Source organism: Cuculus canorus, chromosome 34 (genome assembly GCF_017976375.1).
Source record: "Cuculus canorus isolate bCucCan1 chromosome 34, bCucCan1.pri, whole genome shotgun sequence".
In the NCBI taxonomy this organism is placed as follows: Eukaryota; Metazoa; Chordata; class Aves; order Cuculiformes; family Cuculidae; genus Cuculus; species Cuculus canorus.
This window is the reverse complement of record NC_071434.1, coordinates 169,141-196,023: the sequence shown is the minus strand read 5'-3', so window position 1 is coordinate 196,023 and position 26,883 is coordinate 169,141. Positions and strand designations below refer to the sequence as shown.

At 61.9% G+C, this 26,883-nt stretch overlaps 6 protein-coding genes and 1 non-coding gene across 9 annotated transcripts in view; 5 read left to right on the top strand and 2 right to left on the bottom strand.

Annotated features, from left to right (window-relative positions):
* PLCB3 (phospholipase C beta 3) overlaps positions 1-2,856 on the bottom strand; it is a 34,443-nt gene extending 31,587 nt beyond the window's left edge. For all 3 annotated transcript variants that reach the window (XM_054052553.1, XM_054052551.1, XM_054052554.1), the window contains exon 1: positions 2,747-2,856. In XM_054052553.1, coding sequence (XP_053908528.1) covers positions 2,747-2,821 — 75 coding nt within the window. In that variant the 5' untranslated portion in view covers positions 2,822-2,856. The remainder of the gene's footprint in view (positions 1-2,746) is intronic.
* A 101-nt stretch (positions 2,857-2,957) lies between these two features.
* LOC128849824 (uncharacterized) lies at positions 2,958-5,139 on the top strand. The gene is made up of 3 exons (XM_054052448.1): positions 2,958-3,160; positions 3,576-3,797; positions 4,755-5,139. Exons 1-3 carry the CDS (start codon positions 2,958-2,960, stop codon positions 5,122-5,124), a joined length of 795 nt encoding a protein of 264 aa, XP_053908423.1. The 3' UTR covers positions 5,125-5,139.
* A 1,094-nt stretch (positions 5,140-6,233) lies between these two features.
* LOC128849889 (small nucleolar RNA SNORA57) lies at positions 6,234-6,366 on the bottom strand. The gene has a single exon (XR_008447499.1). It is a non-coding gene; the product is annotated as a small nucleolar RNA SNORA57 (small nucleolar RNA).
* A 706-nt stretch (positions 6,367-7,072) lies between these two features.
* On the top strand, positions 7,073-8,348 carry C34H11orf98 (chromosome 34 C11orf98 homolog). The gene is made up of 4 exons (XM_054052544.1): positions 7,073-7,164; positions 7,560-7,627; positions 7,714-7,793; positions 7,915-8,348. Exons 1-4 carry the CDS (start codon positions 7,129-7,131, stop codon positions 8,001-8,003), a joined length of 273 nt encoding a protein of 90 aa, XP_053908519.1. The 5' UTR covers positions 7,073-7,128; the 3' UTR covers positions 8,004-8,348.
* Positions 8,349-8,629: 281 nt separating this feature from the next.
* On the top strand, positions 8,630-12,540 carry INTS5 (integrator complex subunit 5). The gene is made up of 2 exons (XM_054052499.1): positions 8,630-8,694; positions 9,347-12,540. The coding sequence occupies exons 1-2, from the start codon at positions 8,639-8,641 to the stop codon at positions 12,150-12,152; spliced, it is 2,862 nt and encodes a 953-aa protein (XP_053908474.1). The 5' UTR covers positions 8,630-8,638; the 3' UTR covers positions 12,153-12,540.
* A 777-nt stretch (positions 12,541-13,317) lies between these two features.
* On the top strand, positions 13,318-17,257 carry POLR2G (RNA polymerase II subunit G). Its single transcript, XM_054052533.1, has 8 exons — positions 13,318-13,396; positions 14,095-14,204; positions 14,905-15,064; positions 15,692-15,742; positions 16,324-16,389; positions 16,477-16,548; positions 17,025-17,058; positions 17,158-17,257. The coding sequence occupies exons 1-8, from the start codon at positions 13,385-13,387 to the stop codon at positions 17,169-17,171; spliced, it is 519 nt and encodes a 172-aa protein (XP_053908508.1). The 5' UTR covers positions 13,318-13,384; the 3' UTR covers positions 17,172-17,257.
* A 285-nt stretch (positions 17,258-17,542) lies between these two features.
* EEF1G (eukaryotic translation elongation factor 1 gamma) lies at positions 17,543-25,789 on the top strand. The gene is made up of 10 exons (XM_054052490.1): positions 17,543-17,681; positions 19,084-19,242; positions 20,360-20,423; positions 22,345-22,487; positions 22,935-23,078; positions 23,310-23,439; positions 24,109-24,310; positions 24,897-25,069; positions 25,368-25,492; positions 25,574-25,789. The coding sequence occupies exons 1-10, from the start codon at positions 17,667-17,669 to the stop codon at positions 25,730-25,732; spliced, it is 1,314 nt and encodes a 437-aa protein (XP_053908465.1). The 5' UTR covers positions 17,543-17,666; the 3' UTR covers positions 25,733-25,789.
* The last annotated feature ends 1,094 nt before the right edge of the window (positions 25,790-26,883 follow it).

Here is a 26,883-nt window from a genome sequence, read left to right as displayed (position 1 = left end):
CACCCCAGGGACCCCGAAAACCCCCCCTCAGGGACCCCCATAAGGTCTCAAGACCTCCCCAAATCATCTCAGGGACACCCAAAACCCAGATTTGGGGTTCTCCCCCCCCAATCCCGGGGTGGGGCCGCCCCTCCCTGGGGACTTTGCCCCCCATAAAATCATTTCCTTCCCCCCCCCAAACCCGGAAAAAAAAGAGAGGGGCGAGGAGAAAAGTGGGGGGAAGGAGCCTAAAACGGAGAGGAACCCCTTAAAAACGTGGGAACCCCTTAAAAATCGGGGAACCCCTTAAATTTGGGGCTCCCTCCATCCCCCCCAGGGTATCCGGACACCCCAGTTGCTGGATGAAAGGAAATTGGGGTGAAAAGGGGGGAAATTGGGGTGAAAGGGGGAGGGAGGGATTGGGGGGAGCTGGCGGGGGGGGTCCCCGAGGGATATGGCCTGGGGGAAGACCCAATTTCCCAGTTTCTGACCCCAAAATGGGGTTGGGTGGAAAATGGGTCATGGCTGAAAGGGGGGGGGACAACACTGAAAGGGGGAGGAGGACGCAAAAGGGCGAGGGGGTGTCAATATTGGGGTGTCTGGGGGGGTCCCCCATGGATTGGGAGGGGGCAGGGGGAGATCGGAGAGGTTTTGGGGTGATTCGCGGGGGGGTTGGGGTGATTTTGAGGGGTTGGGAGGAGATTTTGGGTTCTGGGGGGGTGATATTAGGGGGTGTGTGGAGAAGGACTTAAGTGTGCCAGGAGGGGTTTGGGGTGAGTTCAGGTCATTTAGGGGGGTCCCGGGTGGGGTTTGGGGTGAGTTTGGGTCATTTAGGGGCTCACGGGCGGATTGTGGGTTGAGTTTGGGTCATTTAGGGGGTCCCGGCTGGGTTTTGGGGTGTTTGGGTTGTTTTGGGGTTAGTTTAGGTTATTTATGGGGTCCCGGGTGGGTTTTGGGGTGAGTTTGGGTCATTTAGGGGGGTCCCGGGTGGGTTTTGGGGTGAGTTTGGGTCATTTAGGGGGTCCCGGGTGGGTTTTGGGGTGAGTTTAGGTTATTTATGGGCTCCCGGGTGGGTTTTGGGGTGAGTTTGGGTCATTTAGGGGGTCCCAGCTGGGTTTTGGGGTGAGTTTGGGTTGTTTTGGGGTGAGTTTAGGTTATTTAGGGGGTCCCGGGTGGGTTTTGGGTTGAGTTTGGGTCATTTTAGGGGCTCACGGGCAGATTTGGGGCCAAGTTTGGTTCATTTAGGGGGTGATTTGGAAGGTTTAGGGGTTCCACGAGGAGTTGGGGTGGTTTGGGGTGACGGGGGGGGGGGGTGGTTTTGGGTGGGGTTAGGGCAGATTTTGGGGTCCTGGGGGGGAATTGGGGGGTCTTGAAAGTGGATTTGGGGCAATTTGGGGGTCCTGGGGGGGGGGGGGGGGGGGGGGGTTTGTTGAGAGGGTCCCTGAGGGGCTGGAGGAGCTTTGAGGGGGCTGGGAAGCGGATTTGGGGGTGTTTGGGTCCTGAGAGGGGAATTCGGGGGGACTGAGAGGAGGGTTGGATCCTGGGGGAGTGAATTTGGGTGGATTTGAAGGGCTTTGGGGTCCTGAGGGGGTGAATTTGAGTCGATTTGGAGGATTTGGGGTTCTGAGGGTTGAATTTGGGTGAATTTAGAGGGTTTTGGGTCCTGAGGGGTGAATTTGGGTGGATTTGGAATATTTGGGGTTCTGAGGGAGTGAATTTGAGTGGATTTGGAGGGTTTGGGGTTCTGAGGGGGGAATTTTGAGGGCTTTGGGTCCTGAGGGGGTGAATTTGGAGGGTTTGGGGTCCAGGAGGTGAATTTGAGTGGATTTGGAGGTTTTGGGGTCCTGAGGGGTGAATTTGAGTGGATTTGGAGAGTTTTGGGTCCTGAGGGGTGAATTTGAGTGGATTTTGAAGGTTTGGGGTCCTGAGGGGTAAATTTGAGTGGATTTGGAGAGTTTTGGGTTCTGAGGGAGTGAATTTGTGTGGATTTGGAGGGCTTTGGGGTCCTGAGGGGGTGAATTTCAGTGGATTTGGAGGGCTTTGGGGTCCTGAGGGGGTGAATTTGTGTGGATTTGGAGGGCTTTGGGGTCCTGAGGGGGTGGATTTGGAGGGTTTTGGCCTCGGAAGGGTGGATTTGTGGGGGGGGTTTGGTTCCCGGAGGGAGGAAATGAATTTTCGGAGGGTTTAGTTGGATCTGAGTTCAGGGTCCTGGGAAGGGTGAATTTGGGTGGATTTGAGGTTTTTATGCGCACCGGGGGGTGGATTCGGGGGAGGTTCGGGTCCAGGGGGGTGAACCTTGCGGGGGGCGTAGGTGGATTTGGGGAGTTTTAAGGTCCCGGGGGTGGTGGTTACGGGGGAGATTAGGGTCCCGGGAGGGTGAATTTGAGGGAATTTATGGTTTTTTGGGGCGCTGGGTGGTGGATTTGGGGGAGTTTGGGGTCCGGGAGGGTGAATTTGGGGGGTTTGGGGTCCTGGGGGGGCTCTTTGGGTGGAATTTGGGGAATTTGGGGTCCTGGGGGGCAGATTTTGAGGAGAATTTGAAGGGTTTTCGGTGCCGGGGGGGTTCATTTGGTGGAGTTTGGGAAGTTTTGGGTCCCGGAGGGGTGATTTTGGGGTGAATTGAGGGGGTTTGGGGTCCCGCAGGGGTTCTTTCGAGGAAGTTTTGGGAAGTTTTGGATCCTGGGTGTGATTTTTGGGGTGAATTCGGAGGGTTTTGTGTCCCAGGGAAGGGGATTGGGGGGGTTGGAGGGTCCCCCCCCGCGCTCACCTCCTCCCAGCGGATGAACTTGCTGCCCCGCACCAGCATCTCGGGCACCCGCGGCGGCTCCAGCGGCGCCGCCATCGCTGCCGGGACCGGGGCGGGGGGCGGGGCTACACTCGAGGGGGCGGGGCTATGGCTAAAGGAGGCGGAGCTACAGCCGAGGGCGCGGAGCCGCCTGCGCCGTTCAGGAACGCGAGTGGGGGCGTGACCATGGTCTATGGGGCGTGGCCAGGGCGGAGGGGCGTGGCCAGAGCTGGGCGTGGCGCTACCTGCTCTGTTTGGGAATGGCAGTGGGGACTTGGCCAGGGAAGAGAGGCGGGGCTACAGCGCGGGGGCGGGGTCACAGCAAAAGGGGGCGGGGTCACAGCCAGGCACAGTGCCAATTGTGGGGGCGTGGCCAGAAAAGGGGCGGGGCTACGGGTAAGAGGCGGGGCCACGGCCTGGCTCATCATGTGGGCGTGGCCTTTAAAGGCGATGGGCGGGGCGTGTGAAGGGGTGTGGCCTCGTGAGGGGGTGGGCGTGGCCACAGTGCACGGCTGAATGAGGTGCTGGGCGTGGCTTCAGCCCTGTGGGCGTGGTCGGCGATGGGGAGGGGTCACACATCAGATGACCATTTATGGAGAGTGGGCGTGGCCTCGTCAGGACATGGGTGTGGCCGTTTCTATGAATGGGTAGCTGAGTGGTGGGCGTGGTCAGATACACTGATCTACTTTTGGGGCGTGGCTTTCAGCGCGGTGGGAGGGGCCATTGGGCTCGCTTTGGGGGCGTGGCCTCACCGTTGTGGGTGTGGCTTAGACGGCTGAGGAGCCGATTTGGGGCGTGGCTTGGGCGGCAGAGGCCGCCGTGTGGGCGTGGCTTCATCGCGCTCGGGGCTCCGCCTCTGCTTCCTTCCCCGCTGCACCGGAAGTGACGTCACGCATACACTTCCGCGTCCTTCGCCGCCATGCCGCCCTTCGCTCGCCTCCTCCGCGCCTTCCCGCGTCCCGTGGCCCCGCGGCTCGGCCCGGCCCGGCGCGGAGTCACCTCGGGGCCTCCGGAATCGCCGCTGGGGCCGGGGGTGAGCGAGCACGGAAACCCGGTTCAGCCCCAAACCCCCCTCATTCCACCCCCAAACCCCCCTTTCATTACCCCCCAAACCCTCCTTTCATTCCGCCCCCAAACCCCCTCTCGTTCCACCCCTAAACCGCCTCATTCTGCTCTCAAACCCCCTGATTCTGCCCCAGAACCCCGGATTCCTCCCCTAACCGTAGTTAATCCCCACAGTTCCACCCCAAACCCGCTTGGTTCTGCCCCAAACCCGCCCGATTTTACCCGAGCCACCCTGTTCTGCCCCCAAACTGCCTGGTTCCACCACAGCCCCGCTGGTTGCGCCCACAGCCCACTGAGTTTTGCCCTAAAAGCCCTGGTTTCACCCCAAAAACGTTTGATTTCTCCCCTAAACTGCCACATTACACCCCAACCCCCCTGAGTCCACCCCAAAATACACCAGTTCCACCCCAAAACCCCTTTATTCTGCCTTCAAACCGCCTGGTTCTGCACCCAAACCCCATGGTTTTGCTCCAAAACCCCCGATTTCTCTCCAGAACACCATGATTCCCCACGCAGTTTTACCCTTCTGTGCCCCAAACCCACCCAAATGTACCTCACAGTTACTCTTGTTCTGCCCCAAATCCCTCTCATTCCGCCCCAAATTCCTCTGATTCTGCCACAATCCCTCCTCATTCCACCCCAAATTCCTCCGATTCTGCCCCAAACCCCCTCATTCCACCCCCAATCCCTCCTCATTCCACCCCAAACTCCTCCGATTCTGCCCCAATCCCTCCTCATTCCACCCCAAGTTCCTCCGATTCTGCCCCAAACCCCCTCATTCCACCCCCAATCCCTCCTCATTCCACCCCAAATTCCTCTGGTTCTGCCCCAAACCCCCTCATTCCACCCCAAGTTCCTCTGATTCTGCCTCAAACCCCCCTCATTCCGCCCCAAAAGCCGTTGTCCCCCACTTTTTGCCCCCCAGGAAAGCGCCGTGGGGCTCCTCGCCATCGGCGCCGCCTGCCTTGGCCCCGCAGCGTGGGTTCTCGCCCACCTCGAGGACTACAAGAAACGGGAGTGACCAGGACGCCATCCCCCCCATCGCACCGGGACCACCGGGGGACCCCAAGCATTCCTTCGCCATCGCCACTGGGACCACCGGGACCCCAAGAATTCCATCACCATCCCACTGGGACCACCCATTTCCCCCCCTCCCCTCAATAAATGTTGTCCTCTCCCCTCCCTGTGCTGAGAGGGACACTGACATCGTGGGACGAGTCCAAAAGCTGCGTTGCGAGGATGCGATGCGTGTTGCTAGGGTGGGTTTGAGAGGCTTTCATCCCTTAATTCCCTAAAACGCCCCATTTTACCTCAATTTTCCACCTTACTTTACCACCTTTATCGCAATTTTTCCTTCTCCCCTAAAATCCCCCACTTTACCCCAAATCTCTGTTTTTGCCTAATTTCTACCCCCGTATCTTCCCCTCATCCCCCACTTTTTACCCCTTTTGTCCCAATTTTCCCACCTTAGCCCAATTTCTTATCTCAATTGTCCCCAATTACCCATTTTATCCAAATTTGCCCTTCTATTCCCTTCAATTTTGCCCCCTGCCCCTCCTGGTGTCAAATTTCTTTTTCCCTCCCAAATTGGGCAAAAAGGTACCTTTTCCCCCTCCCAAAACGGGCAAAAGCATTGTATTTTTCCTCACAGATAGAGGAAAATGTCATCTTCCTTCCCACACCAGAAAAGTCTCATTTTCTCCCCCAAACCAGGAGAACCATCCCTTTTTCTCCCTCACAGACTGGGGGAAAAAAAAAATCTCTAGGGAAAAAGCATTTTATTTTTCCTCAAGGATGAGGAAAGAGCATTATTTTCCCTTCCATACAGGGAAAACCGTCCCATTTTCCCTCCCAGACCAGGAAAAAACATCCACCTTTTTAGCCAATTTCACCATTTTCTATTTTATTTCCACACTCAGCCCCTCCTGGTGTCACCAATCTGTGTTTCCCACCCTTTCCCCTCCCCAAATGGGAAAAATCATCTTTATTTTTCATCCTGGAGAAGAACAACCATCTTGTTTTCCCTCGATGGAAAAAAAAGTCTTGTTTTCCCTCTCAAAATGGGAAAAATCACCTTATTTTTCACCCTGGAGGAGAAAAACCATCTTATTTTCCCTCCTCCGCCTCCATTTCTCCCCTTCCTCCCCTCCCTGGGAAAAAAGGTCGTATCTTCCCTCCCAAAACGGGAAAAAAATGTCTTATTTTTCCTCACAAATGAGGAACAGTGTCCCATTTTCCCTCCCAAACCGGGAAAACCGTCCTCTTTATTGGACAATTTCACCGCTTTCCGGTTCATTCCCCCCCGGGGTCAGCGCCGCTCTCGGCCAACGGCTCCGCCTCCGTTCGAGCTCCTGCGGAGGAGACAGTGGAGTGACCCCGGTGCTCCCGGTGCCGCCGCCGCCCCGCGTGTCCCGGCACCTGAGGGTAGGACCGGCGGAGGGAACCGCCGGCACCGAAGACTTGACGCCGGCCACTGCTCTGCCTCCGGACATCCCAGACCCGGGCACGGCGAGCCGGGGTCTGCCAAGAACGGGAGGCCCCCCCGGTTCCCCCCCCGCACCCCTAAAGCCCCCCTCGGTTCACTCCCTGCACCCCTAAAGCCCTCTCTGCACCCCTAAAGCCCCCCCGGTTCCCCCCCTGCACCCCTAAAGCCCCCCCGGTTCCCCCCCTACACCCCTAATGCCCCCCGGTTCCCCCCCCTGCACCCCTAATGCCCCCCCCCGGTTCCCCCCTGCACCCCTAAAGCCCTCCCCGCACCCCTAATGCCCCCCCGGTTCCCCCCTGCACCCCTAAAGCCCCCCCCCGGTTCCCAACCGCACCCCTAAAGCCCCACCTGCACCTTTAAACGCCCCAGTTCTGCCCCCCCAACCCCTCTGGTCACCCCCTGTACCCCCAAGAGCCCCCCCCCAGTTCCCTCCTCTCCTCTTCTTCCCTTTCCCTCCCTCCTCCCCTTCCCCCTTCCTCTTTCCCCCTTCCTACTCCCTTCCCCGCTCCGTTTCCCCCTTCCGTCTCCATTTCCCCCATCCCGCCCTTTACACACACTCCCCTTTCCCTCACTCACCCCTCCACGAAATGGCCGCCTCCCGCCGTGCCTCCGGTTTTTATACCCATCATGGCAGAAGGGGCGGGGCTTCGGCGACGCGTGCGCGCACGCGGGGCAGCGATTGGTCCGAGGCTCCCTCGGCGCGCGCTGACTGGCTGAAGCGCCGCGCGCCTCGCTCCTCTCAGCCAATAGGAGGCCGGGAAGGGCGGGGTTAATAAACCGGAAGTGCGGCCAAGGCGGAAGCACGTGCGGCGCCATGGGGATCGGGGGCAAAATCAACCGGCCCCGCACGGTGAATGGGGGGGGGCGGGGGGAAGCGGATGGGGGGGGCCTAAATCTTGTAGGGGACGCGGAGGGGACCTCGTAGAACGGGGAGGGGGCGAGGGGAAGGTAAATGGAGAGAAGGGACGTGGTAGCCACAGGGGCGGATCTGGTAGCCACGGCGGGGGGGCGGTCTGATAGGCCGGGGCGGGCACCAGTAACCGGTAAGGGGGTAAGAGCGGGGGTTCGTAGCCCTTGGGAGTGGTTTGGTAGCCCCGGAAGAGACAGTATTCTTATAACCGGTAACGGGTAGCCTTTGGGGTGGGTCTGGTAGCCTGGAGGGGAAATCGGTAGCCTCGGGAGAAATTCGGTACCCCCCCCGGTAGCCCTGGTGGAGGTGTCTCATCCCGGTCTCGCCCCCCACAGGAGCTGAAGAAGAAGCTGTTCAAGCGGCGGCGGGAACTGGCGCGGGGGGGGCACAAGAAGAAGCGGCGGTGAGACACCCCCCCCCTTTCCCGGTACCGGTGGCTGAGGGGATCCCGGTGCCCCCCCACCCCGTTAACCCTTCATCCCCCCCCAGGGCACAGGCTGAGCCCCCCCCGCTGTGGGGGAAGCGGCGGCGGAAGGAGCTGAAGCGGCTGCGGGCGGCGGCGCGGCACGGTGAGAGACCCCCCCGAACCCATCTTGGACCCCCCAAAACCCATCTTTGACCCTCCAAAACCCATCTTTGATCCTCCCTCCTGATCTTTGACCCCCCACAAACCGTTTCTTTCCCCCCCAGCTCTGGAGGCGGGAAAAGTCAGCGGGAAGAAGCCGGAGCCTGAGGGCAGCCGCGACGTCGAGATGGTGGAGGCGGTGGCAGAGAAGTGACAGCGCACGACACCAGTGCAGCACCAGCCCCTCCCCAGTGTTCCCAGTGCAGCACCAGTGTGGCACCAGTATCCCCAGCCCCTCCCCAATGTCCCCAGTGCGGCACCAGTGCATCACCAGGCCCTCCCCAGTGTCCCCAGCCCTTTCCCAGTGGCACCAGTGTATCCCCAGCGCCTCCCCAGTGTCCCCAGTGTATCCCCAGCCCCTCTCCAGTGTCCCCAGTGTATCCCCAGCCCCTCCCCAGCGTCCCCAATGCAGCACCAGTGCATCCCCAGTATCCCCAGCCCCTCCCCAGTCCCCTCAGCAATAAAGGCGTCCTTGGCTGTCGCTCTGTGCGGCCGTTTGTCCCTTAGGCGGAACCGTTTGCAGCCGGAACGATCGTGCAGAGCTTGGGGAGGGGCTTGCAGTGTTGGTGACACGGGGGTAGGGGGGCGGATTTGGCAGTGACACTCCTGCACAGCACCGTTCGCAGTCGGAACCATCGTGCAGAGCCCGGAGGTTGGGGGGGGCCGAAGTGGAGGTCACACCGGGCGGGCGGATTTAGCGGTGACACCACCGGGGAGGGGGGGCGTCGCCCTTCCGCCTCGGAACAACCGTGAGGAGGCTGTGCCGGGCCCAGGGGAGGCCCCGCCGCCATGTCGGCCCTGTGCGACCCCCCCGGTGCTGCCAGCCCCCCCCGCCCCCCGCTCAGGTACCGGTAACACCGGGACCCCCCCAAAGGGGACCCGCGGACCCCCCCCAAACCCCCCCAAACCAAAATCCTCTCCAAATCCCCCCTTTTTTACCCCCATTTCCCATTCCCTCAGCCCCACTGAGCACTTGTGGGTCTGGGGGTGCCCCAAATCCCCCCCTTAGACCCCTTTCTCCTCCTCTCATTGATCTGGGTGTGCCCCCAATCCTTTCTCCCGGCCCCACTGAGCATCTATGGGTCTGGGGGTGCCCCCAATCCTTTCTATCCGCCCCACTGAACACCTATGGGTCTGGGGGTGCCCCAAATCCCCCCCTGAGACCCCTTTCTCCTCCTCCCACTGATCTGGGGGTGCCCCCAATCCTTTTTCCCAGCCCCACTGATCATCTATGGGTCTGGGGGTGCCCCCAATCCCCACCAAATCCTCCCCTTAGACCCCCGTCTCCCTCTCCCCCAGCCCCACCAATCCCCTATGGATCTGGGGGTACCCCCGATCCTCCCCAAATCACCCCCTTACACCCCCTTCTACTCCTCCCACTGATCTGGGGGTGCCCTCAATCCTTTTTCCCAACCCCACCAATCCCGTATAGGTCTGGGGGTGCCCCCAATCCCCCCCAAACCCCTTTTTCTCACTCCCTTTTTCCCCCTCCCCAAGCGCCCAGGAGCTGGGCCAGGAGGTGAAGGCCTTTCTCAGCGGCGTCGATCCGGTTCACGGCACCAAACTCTCGGCAAAGGACCACGCTCGGTGCGCTCTCCTCCTCCTCCGGAGCCTTCCGCCCGCCCGCCACGCCGCCCTCGATCACCTCCGCTCGGTTTTCGACGACCAGGTTTGCTCTCACCTCTTGGAACGGGAAAGCGGGACGGCGTCGGCTTTGAGCCGCTCGGGAGGAGGTGGGTTGGAAGAAGTGGTCCAAGAAGTTCAACGGGTGTTGGCGGAATTCGTTCGGAGCAATCCCAAAGCTTGGGCTCCGGTGGTTTCGGCTTGGTCGATCGATTTGATGGGGCAGTTGAGCAGTAAATACGCCGGGCGACACGGCGTTCCGCACGCTTCCAGCTTAAACGAGTTGCTCCAGCTCTGGATGTCGTGTAAAGCCACTCGATCCTTGATGGAAATCTACACCCAGTGCCTTTCGGCCATGATCGGAGGTTGCCCGGACGCGTGCGTGGATGCGCTTTTGGACACCTCGGTCCAACATTCGCCTCATTTCGATTGGGTCGTGGCTCACATCGGTTCCTCTTTCCCCAATACCATCATCAACCGCGTCCTTTCCTGCGGCCTCAAGGATTTCTGCGCCCATGGAGCCGCTCCCGGCGGGGATTTGCTTTTTCCTGGCTCCGCCGATAAACGCGTGCCTAAAATCGCCTCCGTGGTTGGAATTTTGGGCCATTTGGCCTCGCGGCATTCGGGAAGCATCAAGCAGGAGCTGTTACGGATGTTCCACGAGAGCCTGGGTCCGGCGCGGGAGCCGCCGCACAAAGCCGCCGTCCCCTTCCTCCTCCAGTTGGCCGTGATGTCCCCTCCACTGCTCGGAACCATCTCCTCGGAGCTGGTGGATTCCTTAAAACCCGGAGTCCTCAACCAACTCCACCAACATTTCGCTTCCCTGCCTCGCGAGGACCTGGACAACATGGTGAGCATTGTCGTCCACCTCATCTGCCAAACGTCGGCCGGCGCTTTCCGGATCCTTCAATTCTTGGTCAACACGGCCATGCCGGCATCCGTTATCACTCCTCCGGGCCCGACGCTCCACGACGGAGTGCGAGAAGCTTGCGATCGCATCATCCAACTCCTCCTCCTCAACCTCCAGAAGTTGGTTTACAACCGCGCCAGCCCCACCTTGACCGACTCACCGCCTCGGCCCATCCCTTTCCTCGACGCTCTTCGTTCTCACGTCCGGGAACTTTGCGTTGAGACTTTACGTCTCGAAAGGAAGCGTTTCCTTTGGCAACACCAACTCTTAGGGCTCTTGGCGGTTTATTCGGCTCCTCACTGCGCTTCCGACGCTCTTTTCTTCCTCCTGGCCTTGGCGCGGAGTCCGGAAGAGTTGGCGTTGGCCACGCAGCTCTACGCCGTCCTCAGCTCTTGCCTTTCCGATCTCCTTCCCGCCACTGTCACCACTTGCGTGTCCCAAATCCACGCCGGTCGCTTGCCGGAACCTCAAGTGGCTCAGCTTTTCCGTAATTTAGCCGCCGTGGTGCAAGGCGAAGGCGGCGAAGGCGCCGGATCGGCCATGGGAGCCCAACTGGGAGCCGTCCTCGCGCGGCATCTCCATGATTTAGCTCAACTCCTTCTCCACCACGACGCTGAAGTGGCGGAATCTGCTTGCCTGTTGCTTTCCGTCTGCCCGCTGCCGCGTTCCGTGCCTCCCGCTCACCTCCTGGCCGCCATCCGCGCCGCCGTTCACCAATTCTTCTTGGTTTTACGCCGGCAAAACCCAAGCGATCTCGGCTCCAGCAGCCGGCTCCTGGCGCGGCTCAGCGCCGTCTCGCCGGCCGCCGCCAAAGCCGTTCTCCAGCAGCTGGTGGAAGGTGCTCTCCGCGGCGGCAACGCCGAGCTCTTCGGAGCGCCGGCCGAACATTCCGGAAGGGATGAAACCAGGCAAGAAGGAAGCGGCGGTGTTTCCTTGTTGGACATCAACCGCCGTTTTACCACGGCTGTGAACTTCTCCGGTGGTGTTTGGTCCGTATTTCACGCCGGAGTCATCGGGAAGGGCCTGAAAGCTCTAGACGCGTCGGAAAACCGGGAAAGCGAGGAGTTGGCGCATAATTCCCAAGCTTTCCTCACTCTCCTTCTCCGCTGTTGCCGCGGGGCTCGCGCCGCCGATTCCGCGCCGGAATCCTTCCCGACGGTCCATCCCGAAGCAGCTAAAGCCGTGGCGGCGGCGTTGGTGGAAAGTGTTTGCCCGGAAGCGGCCGGTGGCGAGCTGGCGTGGCCTCCGGAAGAGCAAGCTCGCGGGACGGTAGAACGGGATTTACGGATTTGCCGGCGTTTCCGAGACCACCCTCTTCTTTTCCCGCTCTTGAGGTTGGTCGCCGCCGGCCGACCGGCTCTTTGCTACTGCTCCGTTCTTCTCCGAGGGCTTTTAGCCAGTTTGATGGCGTTTTGGGATGCGTGCCGGGAAAGCCGGACTGCCGGATCGCCGTGGCACCTCCACGCGTCGTGCGCTTTGGTTTCCTGCATGGCCGAAGGTTCTTTGCTCCCTCCGGTTCTTGGGAACATGCACGAGATCTTCCACCAACTCGCGCCCTTCGAGGTTCACCTCCTCCTCCTCAGCGTTTGGGATTATTTACGGGAGAACAGTCCCCTCCCGCAAAAATTCACCTTCCAGGCGGAAAAAGGCGTTTTCCTGAGGGATTTCTCTCGCGATGGAGACGTCGGGAAGCACCTGGCCGTGCTCCACAGCGTTCTTCATAAGAACATCCACCGCTTGGGGCTCCTGGCGGGGCGATTTCGGCCATAAATCGCCCCCCCCGGGGTGGGGATTTGGTCCTGAGGGGGTGGGAATGGGATCGGATCCGAACCCCCCACACGGAATCCGATGTGGGGATAAAAGGGAGGAGGAAGGAGAAGAGATTGAGGAGTTTGGGGGGAGTTGAGGGGTTCTGGGGTCTTAAATTGTCCCCCCAGGGTGGGAATGGGATCAGATCCAAACCCCCCCGCCCTGCGGAATCCGATGTGGGAATTAAAGGGAGGAGAGAGGAGAAGAGATTGTGGAGTTTGGGGGGGGTTGAGGGGTTCTGGGGTCTTAAATTGCACCCCCATACCCCCCCCGGAGTGGGAATTTGGACCTGAGGGAGGTGGGAATGGGATCGGATCCAAACCCCCTGCGCGGAATCCGGTGTCGGAATAAAAGGGAGGAGAAAGGAGAAGAGCCTGTGGAGTTTGGGGTGGGATGGGGGGGGTCTGCGGGTGTTTGGGGGTGTCCAAGGGGTGTTTGGTTGGGCCCCAGGATGTTTGGGGGGGGTCCCAGGAATGGTCCAGGTCCCAGGGGGGTCCAGGAGGGGGGGGTCCAGGTTTGGGGGGGTCCCAGGAATGGCTTACTGGGGGCCTGGGGGTGCCCTAGGGGTGCTGGGGGGAGTCTCAGGGGTGTTGGGGGGGATCCTGGAGGTGCTTGAGGGGGATTTAGAGGGGTCTGGGGGTGCTGGGGGGGGTCCCAGGGGTGTTTGGGGGCGTCCAGAGGGTCCCAAGGTGGTTGGGGGGGGTCTGGGGTGCCCTAGGGGTGCTGGAGGGGTGTCCCAGGGGTGTTTGGGGGTGTCCAGGGGGTCCCGGGGGGATTTGGGGGAGTGCTGGGGGGATCCTGGAGGTGTTTGAGGGATCTGGGGGTGCTGGGGTGGTCCCAGGGGTGTTTGGGGGGGCCCTGGAGGTGCTTGAGTGGTGTTTGGGGGGGGTCTTGGGGTGTCCTTGGGGGTCCCCAGAGGCGCCAGGGGTGCCGGGGGGGGGTCCCAGAGGGGTTGGGGGTGGGTGGTGGTCCTGGAGGGGGCGGGGCCTCCTCCGTTCCTCGCTTGTCAATCATCGTTCTTGACCACGCCCCCTCCGCTCGCGGGCTCTCCCGTCAGCCAATCAGCGCGCGCTCCCCGCCGTGGCCACGCCCCCTCTCATTGGCGGGTCGTCGTACAGGGCGTGGTTTCGCGTTTGGCCACGCCCACTTTGAGGGCGTGGTCTGGTGCCACTCGCGGCGGCGGCGGCGCGAGGATGTTCTACCACGTGAGCGCGCGGGGCCGGGGGTCACGTGGGCTACCGGGGACGGTCACGTGTACCACCGGGGGGCACCGGGGGACCCCCGAGGAGGGGTGGGGCGCGGCTTCCCTGTATGTTCCGAGGGGAATAAGCGGGTCCCGGTACTACCGGGGGGTTCCCGGTGATGATCGCGGGAGATAAGGAAGATCACGGCAGTTCCCGGTGTGATCCCGGTGACACATGGGAGGGGGGGTTCCTGGTGCTCCCGGTGCCCTGGGGAGGGTCCCGGTGGGGCGAGGGGTCTCCTGGTGATGATCCCAGTGGTCCAAGGGGGATCCTGGGGGGTCCCGGTGCCCCGGGGGCGGTCCCGGTAGGTTGAATGGAGGTCCCGGTGATGATCCCATGGGGCCAAGGGGGACCCTGAGGAGTTCCGGTAGTTCCCGTTGCCCCGGGGGGGGTGCGGGTGCTCTCGGTGCCCCAAGGGGGGGTCCCGGTGATGCTCCTGGGGGACAAAGGTAGTTCCTGGGGGGGGGTCTTGGTGCTCCTGGTGCCTCAGGAATGGGGTCTTGGTGCTCCTGGTGCCTCAGGAATGGGGTCCGGGTGCTCCCGGTGCCCCAAGAATGGGGTTCCGGTGATGATCCCGCGGGGCCAAAGGGGATCCGGGGGGGGTTCCCGGTAGTTCCCGGTGCTGAGGGGAGGGGGGGGGGGGGGGTCGGTACCCCCAGATCTCTCTGGAGCACGAGATCCTGCTGCACCCGCGCTACTTCGGGCCCAACCTGCTCACCACGGTCAAGCAGAAGCTCTTCACCGAGGTGGAGGGGACCTGTACCGGCAAGTGCGTGGGGGCACCCCTGGGACCCCCCAGAACCCACCGGGACACCGCCGAACCCCTGGGACCCCCCCAGGACCACCTCAAACCCCTGGGACCTCCCAGAACCCACTGGGACCCCTCCGAAACCCTGGGACCCCTCCCAGGACACCCCCCAAACCCACTGAGACACCTCCAAATCCCTGGGAACCCCTCCCCGGATCTCCCCAAATACCCTTCAGACCCCACATATCCCCCCCAAGTCCCCCCACCCCCACCCCGAATCCCCCTTGGACCCCCCAAGTTCCCTCCAGCCCTCCTATAGCCCCCTCATGCCCCCCCCAATCCCCCTCAGACCCCCCCCAAATCCCCCTCACGCCTCCTACAGCCCCCTCAGACCCCCCCAAGTCCCCCCAAATCCCCCTCACGCCCCCTATAGCCCCCTCAGACCCCCCAAATCCCCCTCACGCCCCCTATAGCCCCTTCAGACCCCCCCAAATCCCCCTCACGCCCCCTATAGCCCCCTCAGACCCCCCCCAAGCCCCCCCAAATCCCCCTCACGCCCCCTATAGCCCCTTCAGACCCCCCCCAAGCCCCCCCAAATCCCCCTCACGCCCCCTATAGCCCCCTCAGACCCCCCCCAAATCCCCCTCACGCCCCCTATAGCCCTCTCAGACCCCCCCCATGTCCCCCCAAACCCCCCTCCCATGCCTCCCCCCCCCCCCAGGTACGGCTTCGTGATCGCGGTGACGACGATCGATAACATCGGGGCGGGGGTGATCCAGCCCGGACGCGGCTTCGTCCTTTACCCGGTGAAGTACAAGGCCATCGTCTTCCGCCCCTTCAAGGGAGAGGTGGTCGACGCCGTCGTCACCCAAGTCAACAAGGTGACATTTTGGGGGGCACCACGGCACAAAACGCCAAACAAATCCCCCTTTCGTCCCTTTTTGCCGCCCCTTTGTCTCTTTTTACTCCCCCTTCATCTCTTTGGCCCCCTTCCATCTGTTTTTACCCCCCCTTTGTCCCTTTTTACCCCTCTTTGTCCCTTTTTGCCCCCCTTTCATCCCTTTTTGCCCCCTTTCATCCCCTGTTGCCCCTTTCATCCCTTTTGTCCCTTTTTGCCCCCCTTTTGTCCCTTCTACCCCCTTTTTGTCCCTTTTACCCCCCTTTCATCCCTTTTTACCCCCCTTCATCCCTTTTTGCCCCCTTCCATCTGTTTTTGCCCCCCTTTCATCCCTTTTTGCCCCCTTTCATCCCTTTTTGCCCCCCTTTCATCCCTTTTTGCCCCCTTTCATCCCTTTTACCCCCCTTTCATCCCTTTTTACCCCCCTTTCATCCCTTTTTGCCCCCTTTCATCCCTTTTTGCCCCCCTTTCATCCCTTTTTACCCCCTTTCATCCCTTTTGCCCCCCTTTCATCCCCTTTTGTCCCTTTTTGCCCCTTTTTTGTCCCTTTTGCCCCCCGTTCCCCTCCCTGGCCTGTGGCCCCCCGTGACCCCGCCGTGTGTCCCCCCAGGTTGGGCTCTTCACGGAGATCGGCCCCATGTCCTGTTTCATCTCCCGCCATGTAAGAAAGGGTGGGGGGGGACACCGGGGACCCCCCTCACCTTGGGGATCCCCCCCCCGAACCCCAAATCCCCCCCAGTCTCTTTGGGACTCCCCTTTATCCCTTTATCCCCCATAGAGACCCATAAAGACCCTATAGAGACCCCATAGAGCCCCATAGAACTCACTTGTGGGCCCCCCCCCAGGCTCCCCCCAATCTCTTTGGGCCCCCACTTTGGCCCCCCCAAGGGACCCTTAGGGCCCCCCTGGACCCCCAGCCCCCCCCCAATCCCCTTGGCCCCCCCGAACCCCCACTTCGGGCCCCCCCAGGCCGCCCCTGACCCCCAGACACCCCATATTCCCCCTTGGCCCCCCCCTTTTCCTTCTTGCCCCACCGCACCGGGATCCTTGGGCTCCCCAATCCCTTTGGGCCCCCTCTTACTCCCAATTTGCCCCCCTCCTTGATCCCCAGGGCGCCCTAAATGCCTTTGCCCCCCCTTTTTGGACACTCCTGACCCCCAGGCCCCCCCCAATCCCTTTGCCCCCCCTGTTTGGACCCCCCTGACCCCCTGGGCCCCCCCAACCCCTTTGCCTCCCCCCCAGTCGATCCCCTCGGAGATGGAATTTGACCCCAACTCCAACCCCCCCTGCTACAAAACTGTGGATGAGGTGAGTCGGGAGGGGGCTGCGGGGGGTCAAGGGGCTCAGGGGGGTCCTGTTGTGTCCCCCCTCATTTTGTGTGTTCCCCCCCCCCAGGATATCGTGATCCAACAGGACGACGAGATTCGCCTGAAGATCGTGGGGACCAGAGTGGACAAGAACGACATCGTGAGGCGGGGGGGGGCATAAAATTGGGGGGGGTCAGGTTGAAAAGGGGGTTCCTGGATTCATAGGGGGGTCCTGGATTCAAGGGGGAAAAGAGCAGATTCAAAGGGGGGAGTCCTAGAATCAAGGGGGGGGTCCTGGGTTCAAGAAGGGGGGCCAGATTCAGAGGCGGGGGGGCTCAGATCTAAGTGGGGGGCAAAGCTCGGGGGGGGCAGATTTAAAGGAAGGGGTCCTGGATTCATGGAGGGGGAGGACAAACTTGGGGGGAAGACAAATACATGAGGTGTGGGGGGGCTCAGACCTAAGGAGGGGGGGCAAAAATACAGAGGGGAGGGGCTCAGATGTAAGGAGGGAGTAGGGCTGGGGGGGCAGATTCAAGGGGGGGCTCAGAGTGCAGGGGGGGGGGCACAAATACATGAGAGGGGGTCCCAGCTTGTGGGTGCCCCCCCTTCTCCTGAAAGCTCCCCCCCCCCTTCCAGTTCGCCATTGGCTCTTTGATGGACGATTACCTGGGTAAGTTATGGGGGGGGGCACGGGGGGGACCCCCTGATCTAAGGGGGGGGGGTATGGGGGTTGGGGGGCGCTTTTCTCACCCCCTTTTCCTCCTTTCAGGTCTTGTCAGCTGAGCGCAATGGAACAACTATGACCCCCCCTAAAGCTCCGTTTGTACCCTCCCCCACGGTGCCCCCCCCCCAATTTGTGTGCTCCCCCCCTCCAGGGGCTAATTGAGGGGGGGGCACCCCCCGTTCCGGGTCCTTTCTGCATAGAAAAGCCGCTGTTTCCAATAAAAGTCATTTTTCACACTCTCTCCCGCTTTTTTTGCGGGGCGGGGGGGCACCGGGGATACCGGGGGGTAAAATGGGTTGGTGAGGCCCATCGTGTGCGTTGCCACTTTAAGGGGCGTTGCCCCTTTAAGGCCTTCTGCCGCTTTAATCGTGAGGTGCTACTGCGCACGCGCAATAGGTCTTGCCTCCCCATTTCCGGTTTAACGGCAGCTGCCCGGCTGTCTTACTTTACGGCTCAGCTGCTTCAGGCGCCACGCGACAGCCGGCTTGCCAGCACTTGGCTGCTTTACGGCTGCGCGCCACAGCCTCCTCCCTTGTCTCTCTGCGCTCGCCAAGATGGCCGTGGCCGGGGTGAGTGCGAGGGCCCGGCGTCGCCATCCGCCGCCATCCTCCGTCTCGGGGCGCCGCCGCTGCCATCCGGGGGCACCGCGGAGCTGTTGGGGAAGGGCTGGAGCCGCGGGGACGGGAATGGCGGCTGGGGGCGGCGGGAGAGGCCGATGGAGAGCGGGGCTGGAGCGGAGGCCGCAGGCCCCGGAGACGGGGGGGCGGCACGGAGAGGGGGAGGGTTTGGCGGAGAGGGGGAGGGTTTGGCGGGGGGGGGGGTGGGCAGGAGGGAGGCCGCCCCCCCCGCGTGTCCTCATCGCCCTTGAGGGTCCCTGTGGCGCTCATGGCTGCCCCCCCCCCCCAATCATTGTCACCTCCTCGTCTTTGGTGATTCCCCCCCCCCCAATTAACAGCCCCTTCCTCACGCGGGGGGGGCCGCGTCCCGACACCCCCTACGTGTGACATTCACCCACCCGTGAGCCTCATCACCCATAACGCCCCTCCATTACTCCCAAACACCCCCCATTGCACCCCCCCGTGACTCCCCAAACCCATAACTCCCCCCTGTGCCCCCCACCACTCGGGACACCCCCAACTGTCCCTTGTCACCCTTAAGCCCCCCCCACTGCCTGCGGTGGCTTCTCCGTCTGTGACCGCCCCCGACAGTGACACCCCTGTGACTCCCCCCCCCCCCTCCCCCCCGTGTCCCCCTGACATCCCCCAACTCATGACGCCCCCTCCATGCGACCCCCCCTTCGTGACTCCTCCCACCCGAAACACCCCCCCCCCCGTGTCCTTCTGACACGCCCCACTCATGCTGTGTCCCCCCTTTCTTTAACCCCTGTGTCTCCCCCAATTGTGACTTCCCCGTGTGTGTGTCCCCAGACACTGTCCTCATACCCCCTGGCCCCCCCGATGTCCCCCGACCCCCCTGTGCTCCCCCACAGGCACTGTACACGTACCCCGAGAAGTCTCACCCCCTGCCTTCCCTGTACCCCCCGTCCCTGTGTCCCCCGACCCCCCCGTGCCCCCCCAGATGCTGTACATGTACCCCAAGAACTGGCACCCCCGTGTCCCCCGACCCCCCCTGCAGATGCTGTACACGTACCCTGAGAACTCTCACCTCCTGACCCCTCCCATGTCCCCCCTGTGTCCCCCAACCCCACCCACCCCCCTGCAGACGCTGTACACGTACCCCAAGAACTGGCACCCCCGTGTCCCCTGACACCCCCCCCCCCCATATCCCCCGGTGTCCCTCGACCCCCCCCATATCTTCCTGTGTCCCCTGAACCCCCCGGGCCCCTCTGCAGACGCTGTACACGTACCCCGAGAACTGGCACCCCCATGTCCCTGTGTCCCTGAGCCCCTCATATACCCCCGACACCCCCATGTCCTCCGATGTCCCCTGACCCCCCGTGCCCCCCCGCAGACGCTGTACACGTACCCCGAGAACTGGCGGGCGGCGAAGGCGCTGATCGCGGCGCAGTACAGCGGCGCCCGACTGCGCGTCCTCTCCTCACCCCCCCACTTCCACTTCGGCCACACCAACCGCAGCCCCGAGTTCCTCAGCAAGTTCCCGGTCGGAAAGGTGAGCCCGGAATGATCCGTGGGGAAGGGATCCAGAGGGTGTTTGGGGTCCTGGGATCTGGATCCAGAGGGGTTTGGGGTCCCAGGATTGGGATCCAGGGGGGTTTGGGGTCCTGGGATCAGGATCCTGAGGGGTTTGGGGATTGGGATCCTGAGGGGTTTGGGGTCCCGGGATTGGGATCCTGAGGGGTTTGGGGATCCGGATCCAGAGGGGTTTGGGGTCCCGGGATCAGGATCCTGAGGGGTTTGGGGTCCCGGGATCAGGATCCTGAGGGGTTTGGGGATCCGGATCCAGAGGGGTTTGGGGTCCTGGGATTGGGATCCAAAGGGGTTTGGGGTCCTGGGATCGGTATCCAGAGGGGTTTGGGGATCCGGATCCAGAGGGATTTGGGGTCCTGGAATTGGGATCCAGAGGGGTCCCGGGATCGGGATCCGGAGGGGTTTGGGGTCCCAGGATTGGGATCCGGAGGGGTTTGGGGTCCCAGGATTGGGATCCTGAGGGGTTTGGGGTCCCAGGATCGGGATCCGGAGGGGTTTGGGGTCCCGGGATCGGGATCCGGAGGGGTTTGGGGTCCCGGGATCGGGATCCGGAGGGGTTTGGGGTCCCGGGATTGGGATCCGGAGGGGTTTGGGGTCCCGGGATTGGGATCCAGAGGGGTTTGGGGTCCCGGGATCTCAGGATTCAAGAGGCTGAAGATCCCACAATGCAGAGGGTTCGGGATCTGGGATGGCAGCCATGGAGGGGGGGGCGAGATTCTGGGATCTATCCGGGAAGAAGGATCCCAGGGTCTGGGGGTTCAGGCTCTTGGGATTGGGGTGCAGTCAGGATCCATGAGAGTTGGGATCGGGAGAGTGTCAAGATCCAGTTGGAGTTGGGATCCAGGATCAGGATCCTGAGGTGGGGGAGATTCTGGGATTGGGGGGGGATCCAAGGGCTCCTGGATTCCAGGGTCCTGGGATGAGGGATCTCAGGACTTGGGGGGGGGGGCATTCTGGGATCTGGGGGGGAATCTCGGGATTCAGGGGGGCATTCTGGGATCTGAGGGGGAACCAAAGGCTCCGGGATCCGGGGGTTTGGGATCGGGGCTCCCCCTCATTCCTGCCCCCGCCTCCCCCAGGTTCCGGCCTTCGAGGGCGATGACGGCTTCTGTGTCTTCGAGAGCAACGCCATCGCCTACTATGGTGAGGGCTAACGAGCCTAATGAAGCCCCTTAATGAGCCGTGGCCTCGTTAATGAGCCGTGGCCCATCTGATGAGCTGAGGCCCCATTAACGAGTCATGGCCTGTTAACGAGCCACCCCTAACGAGTCGTGGTCCCGTTAATGAGTCGTGGCCTTGTTAATTTGCCGTGGTTTCCCTAACAAGCTCTGACCTCGTTAACGAGCTGTGGCCCCCCAACAAGCCACCGCTAACGAGCTGTGGCCCCGTTAACAAGCCACCCTTAATGAGTCGTGGCCTTGTTAACGAGTTATGGCCATGTTAATGGCTCATGGCCACCCCTAACGAGTCGTGGTCCTGTTAATGAGTTGTGGCCTTGTTAACGTGCCATGGTTTCCCTAACGAGCCCTGGCCTCGTTAACGAGTTGTGCCCCCCGTAACGAGCCACCCCTAACGAGCTGTGGCCTCGTTAATTAGTTGTGCCCCCCCCTCCCGTAACGAGCCACCCCTAACGAGCTGTGGCCCCGTTAATTAGTTGTGCCCCCCCCCGTAACGAGCCACCCCTAACGAGCTGTGGCCCCGTTAATGAGTTGTGGTCTCTTTAACAAGACACCCTTATTGAGTTGTGGCCCTGTTAATGAGTCATGGACCCCCTAACGAGCCTTGCCCACCCTAACGAGCCGTGGCCCTGTTAATGAGTTCTGCCACTCTCTAATGAGCCACGACAGCTCTAATGAGCCACGTTTCCTATTAATGAGCCACTCCTAACGAGCTGTGCCCCCCACATTAGCTGTGGCTGAATTAAGGAGGTACCCCAAATGAGCGGTGGTCCCCCTTATGAGCCCTCTAATGAGCTGTGGCCTCATTAATGAGCTGTTTGTCTTAATGACCTGTCCTGTCTTGATGACCTGTTCCCACTTTTAGTGGTCTGTGTTTCTCTTGAATGATTGGCACTCTGTTAATTATTGTGCCCAAACAAACATTCCGTAACGAGGAGCTGTGGTGGAACCCCGTTAATGCCCCGTATCGCGCGCTGTGGTGGAACCCCGTTAATGCCCCGTATCGCGCTAATGAGCTGTCTCCTGTTAATTACCAACCCTTACGAACCAGTCGGTAACGAGGAGCTGCACCAGGACACTCCGTTAGTGATCCGTATCTCATTAATGACTCACACCCCTTTAATTATTGGTCAGTAGTGGTCTCTTAGTGAGGAGTTGCTCGAGGGTATGCCATTAATGAGCTGTCCGTGTTAATTATTGGCTGTTAACGAGCGGTCAGTAATGACGAGCTGTGCGGGAGGACCCCCCAATGACATATACTGTGCTAATGATCTGTTCATCATTAATTACCGTCACCTAACGGACATTCAGCATCAAGGAGGTTTGTACTCGATTAATGAACTGTGCCCTATTAATTACAAGTTGCTAACGATTAGTCAATAATGAGGAGCTGCGTGGGGCCACCGTTAATGACCTGTACCCCGTTAATAGGCTGTGCCCTATTAACGAGCTATTCTTCTTAACAACTTGTCCCCGTTAATGCACTGTACCTCGTTAACGAGCTGTAGTAGCACTGATGACCTGGTCTTTGTTAATTACTGGCTGCTAATGAGCAATCAGTAATGAGGAGCTGCATGGAGACACCCTGGAAGTGGCTCCCCATTAATGCCCTGCACCCCAATTAATGCTCTGCACCTCCGTTAACGATTCGTATCCCCATTAACGATTCGCGTCCCCATTAATGAGCTATTCCTTGTTAATTAGCAGCTGCTAACGAGCACTCAGTAACGAGGAGCTGCGCGGGGGCATCCTGGGGGTGGCTCCCCATTAATGCCCTGCACCCCGATTAATGCCCTGCTCCTCCGTTAACAACTCGTGTCCCCGTTAACGATTCATATCCCCATTAATGAGCTATTCCCTGTTAATTACCGGCCGCTAACGAGCAGTCAGTAACGAGGAGCTGCGCGGGGGCACCCCGGAGGCCGCGGCTGAGATCCTGCAATGGGTGAATTTTGCCGACAGCGACATCGTCCCCCCCGCGAGCACCTGGGTCTTCCCCACCCTCGGCATCCTGCACTACAACAAGCAGGTGGGGGGCTCTGGGGGGGTCACCCTGGGGGTTTGGGGGGGCTATGGTGGTCTGGGTGCCCCCCACCCTCAGCATCCTGCACTGTAGCCAGCAGGTGGGGGGGCTCTATGGGGTCTGGGGGGGGGGGGGGGGGGTCACCCTGGGGGGTTGGGGGGGCGCTGTGGGGGTCTGGGAGGGGTTTTGGGGGGATCATGGAGGGTCTCTATGGAGTCGGGGGGGGTCACCTTGGGGTTTGGGAGGAGCTGAGGTGTTTTGGGGGGGGTCACAGGGGTCTGGGAGGGGATTTTTTACTCCTTCCTTTTTATCCCCCTCTTTTCCCCCAATCCCTCCTTCCCTCCCCCCCCTTTTGCCTCCAATCCCCCCTCCCTCCTTACCCCCTTTTTGCCCCCAATCCCCCCTCCTTTGGGCAATTCTTATTCCGGGGGGGGGTTGGTTTCTACCCCGCAGGCAACGGAGTTTGCGAAGGACGAGGTGCGGCGAGCGCTGGGGGTTCTCGACGCTCACCTGCGCAGCCGAACCTTCCTGGTGGGCGAGCGCGTCTCGCTGGCCGACATCACCGTCGTCTGTGCTCTGCTCTGGCTCTACAAACAGGTGGGGGGCCTTTGTGGGGCTGGGGGGGGCCTTTGTGGGGCTGGGGGGGCGTTTGTGGGGCTGGAGGGTGTTTGAGGCTCTAGGAGAGAGGTTTGTAGGGTCTGGGAGAAGCATTTGTGGGTCTGGAGGGGCATTTGTGGGTCTGAGGGGATGTTTGTGGGTCTGGGGGGGGCGTTTGTGGGTCGGGGGGTGTTTTGGGCTTCGGGGGGTGCTGAGCTGGCTTTGCCGCAGGTGTTGGAGCCGGCGTTCCGGCAGCCGTTCGGTAACGCCAACCGGTGGTTCGTGACGTGCCTGAACCAACCGCAGTTCCGGGCGGTGCTGGGAGATGTGCAGCTCTGCCAGAGGATGGCTCAGTTCGACGGTGAGGGGGGGACACGGGGGGCACGGGGGGACACGGGGACATGGGGGGGACATAGGGAACATGGTGTACATGGAACGGGGATGTGGGGGTGTGGGGACAGAGAGACAGAGACATGGGGACACCAGGACATGGGGGGGACAGGGGGAAATGGGGACATCGGAGTATGGGGGCAGAGATGGGAACAAGGAGGGGGACAGGACAGGGAGGGACGTGGGGACAAAGGGGGACATGGAGACGTGGAACGAGGATCCGGGGGATACCGGGAGATGGGGACACAGGACAGGGACATGGAGGGGACAGTATTCCCCCCAGGGACCCCAATATCCCCCAGAGGAACCCCTATATCCCCCCAAATTCTCCTAGTATCCCCCGAAGGGACCCCAATGTCCCCTCAGACCCCCCCAATATCTCCCCAAGGGACCCCAATACCCTCCCCCGGGACCCCAATGTCCCACTCAACCCCCCCAGTATTCCCCCCAGGGACCCCAATATACCCTGAAACCCTCCAGTATCCCCCCCGTGACCCCAATAACCCCTCCCAAACCCCCCAATATACCCACAGGGACCCCTTATTGACCCCAGGACCGACAGTATTTCCCCCAAACCGGGGTCCCAGGATGGGTTTTGGGTTTAAAAAAGCAGGAATTTATTTTTTTTTCTCGGTGACAGCCAAGAAGTTTGCGGAGCTGCAGGGGCGGAAGGAGCCGGCCCGGAAGGAAAAGGAGAAGGAAAAGCCCCCCCGGGAGGAAAAGGAAAAGCCTTCCCGGAAGGAGGAAAAGCGCCCGGAACCGGAGGAGGAGCTGGATGAGTGCGAGCAGGCGCTGGCGGCCGAGCCCCGCGCCAAGGACCCCTTCGCACACCTGCCCCGGAGGTGGGGGGACACGGGGATGGGGGCACACGGGAATGGGGGGACATTGGGGGAACACGGAGGGGACAGGGGGACACGGGAGACAGGGGAACACTGGGGAACATGGGATGGGGGGCGGCGTGGGGGTGACATGGGGTCACAAGGGGGGACACGGGGACACTGGGGGTATGGGGAGACATGGGATAAGGGGGATGTGGGGGCAGGGGGTCACCAAGGGGGACACGAGGGGAACAGGGGGACACTGAGGGGACACAGGGACATTGAGGGGATAAAGGGGATATGGGGCATTGCAGGACAGGGGGACACGAGTGGGTGACATGGGGTCACAAAGAGGGGTGAAAGACATTGTGGGGACGGGTGAGGGGACGGAGGCACAGAGGGGATAAGGGGGATGTGGGGATGTTGGGGGACGGGGACATGGGGATGGGGGGGCATGGAGGGGATAGGGGGACATGGAGGGGGTAAGGGAGTGTTTGGTGGCCCTGGGGAGGGGTTGGTGTCACCATGGGGTGTTGGTGGCCCCGTGAGGGCCATTGGTGGCCCTGGGGAGGTGCTGCTGACCCCCCCATTGTCCCCCGTCCCCCCGCAGCCCCTTCGTGCTGGACGAGTTCAAGCGCAAGTTCTGCAACGAGGACACACTGGGGGTGGCGCTGCCGCACTTCTGGCAGCACTGGGACCCGCAGGGCTGGTCGCTCTGGTTCTGCCAGTACCGCTTCCCCCAGGAGCTGGCGCAGACCTTCATGAGCTGCAACCTCATCTCCGGTCAGTGCCGCCTCCTCGCCCATCCCTTCCTCAGCTGCAGCCTCGTCTCCATCAGCCACGTCCTCCTTGTCCCCATCCTCTCCGTCCCCGTTGTCCCCATCCTCTCCGTCCCCGTTGTCCCCATCGTTTCCATCTCTGTCCTCCTCTCCCTCCTCGCTGCTCTCTGTGAGCCGCAGTCTCCTCTCTGGGCGGCACCGGCCCATCCTCCTCCTCCTCGCCTTCTCTCCTCTCTTTGCCTCTTCCTCCTCTTTTCCCCGCTCCGCGCTCCCTCGGCTCCTGACGCTCTCCGTCCCCGCAGGGATGTTCCAGCGCTTGGACAAGCTGCGCAAGAACGCCTTCGCCAGCGTCATCCTCTTCGGCACTGACCACGACAGCAGCATCTCTGGAGTCTGGATCTTCCGCGGGCAGGAGCTGGCCTTCACGGTGAGGGCCCTTCACCCCCTTCTTCCCCCCTTTCTTCTTCCCCCCTTCTTCCTTTCCCCTCTGACCCCTCTCTCCCGGCAGCTCTGCCCGGACTGGCAGGTGGATTACGAGTCGTACACGTGGCGGAAGTTGGACTCGGAGAGCGAGGAGAGCCGTCTGCTCGTCAGGGAATATTTCTCCTGGGAAGGGGAGTTCAAACACGTCGGGAAACCCTTCAACCAGGGCAAGATCTTCAAGTGACCGCGACCCCGCGCGGCCTCTCCCGCCCCACGCAAATAAACGTGCAGCGCAGCTGCGGCTCCGTCCCACCGTGCATCCACGGGAACGGCGCGGGGGGTGCGATGTGGGGCTGGGCTGTGGGGTTTGGCAGCCGTGGGGCTGGGCATGGCCTCCCTGCGGTTTTGGGGTGTGGGGGGAGCCCCCAGGGCCTGATCCTGCGCTGGTGACTCAGAGCCCAGAGGGGGAACCGCCCTGCCCCATGGCGGGGCTTGAGCTGCCCCACAGGACGTGGGTACGGCCTGTAGAGCTCTGACCCATAGATCCTGGGGGTCTCCGTCCCACAGAGCAGGGGGTGTTCTGCCCCATAGAATGTGGGGGGCTCAGCGCTATAGAGCACGGCGTGCTCTGCCCCATAGAACGGAGGGGGCACAGCCCCATAGATTCTGGGGGGGCTCAGCCCCATAGCGAGGGGAGAGGGGAGGGGGCGGAAGCCGTGAGTCACCGCCCGCATCCGGGGGGGGGAGCCCCGTGCTGAGCGCGTGGACACCGCTGGCCACGCCCCCTCCCTTTAAACCCGTACGTGTGAGGCCACGCCCACCACGGCAGAAGCCACGCCTCGTCGAGCGCAGCAACGCGCGCTTTCGCTTGGCCACGCCCCCTGGAGCCTCACCGGAGCGCGCTTATCGTTGGCCACGCCCACCTCCCCACCCTGACCACACCCCTTCACCAGCAAAGCGCGCTTTCCTTTGGCCACGCCCCCTCGATCCCCAGGAACGCGCGCTTTCCCTTGGCCACGCCTCCCGTCAGCGGGGGACACGCCCATCGCTCATCAGACCACGCCCCCTCCTGGCCACGCCCGTCTCGCCCCCTCCCACCGCACCGGGTCCCCCGTGACCGGCCCAGATGTGGCTCCCTCCGCCCCCCCCTCCCCGCCCAGCAGCCACATCTGGATCCAGTTTGGCTCTGGCGGAAACTGGGCCGCGCCCAGTGGTGACTCAGGGAGCACCGGGGGCGGGGGGGGACACCCAAAGCAGGGGGGGGTCACCCAGAGCTGGGGGGGACAAATCAAGGGAGGGGCAAATGGGAGGGGTCATGGGGGGGGAGTGCACAGACCGGGGGTGGGGGGCGCCCATTGAGGGGGATACCCGGGGGGGGTGGGGGAGCACCTAGGG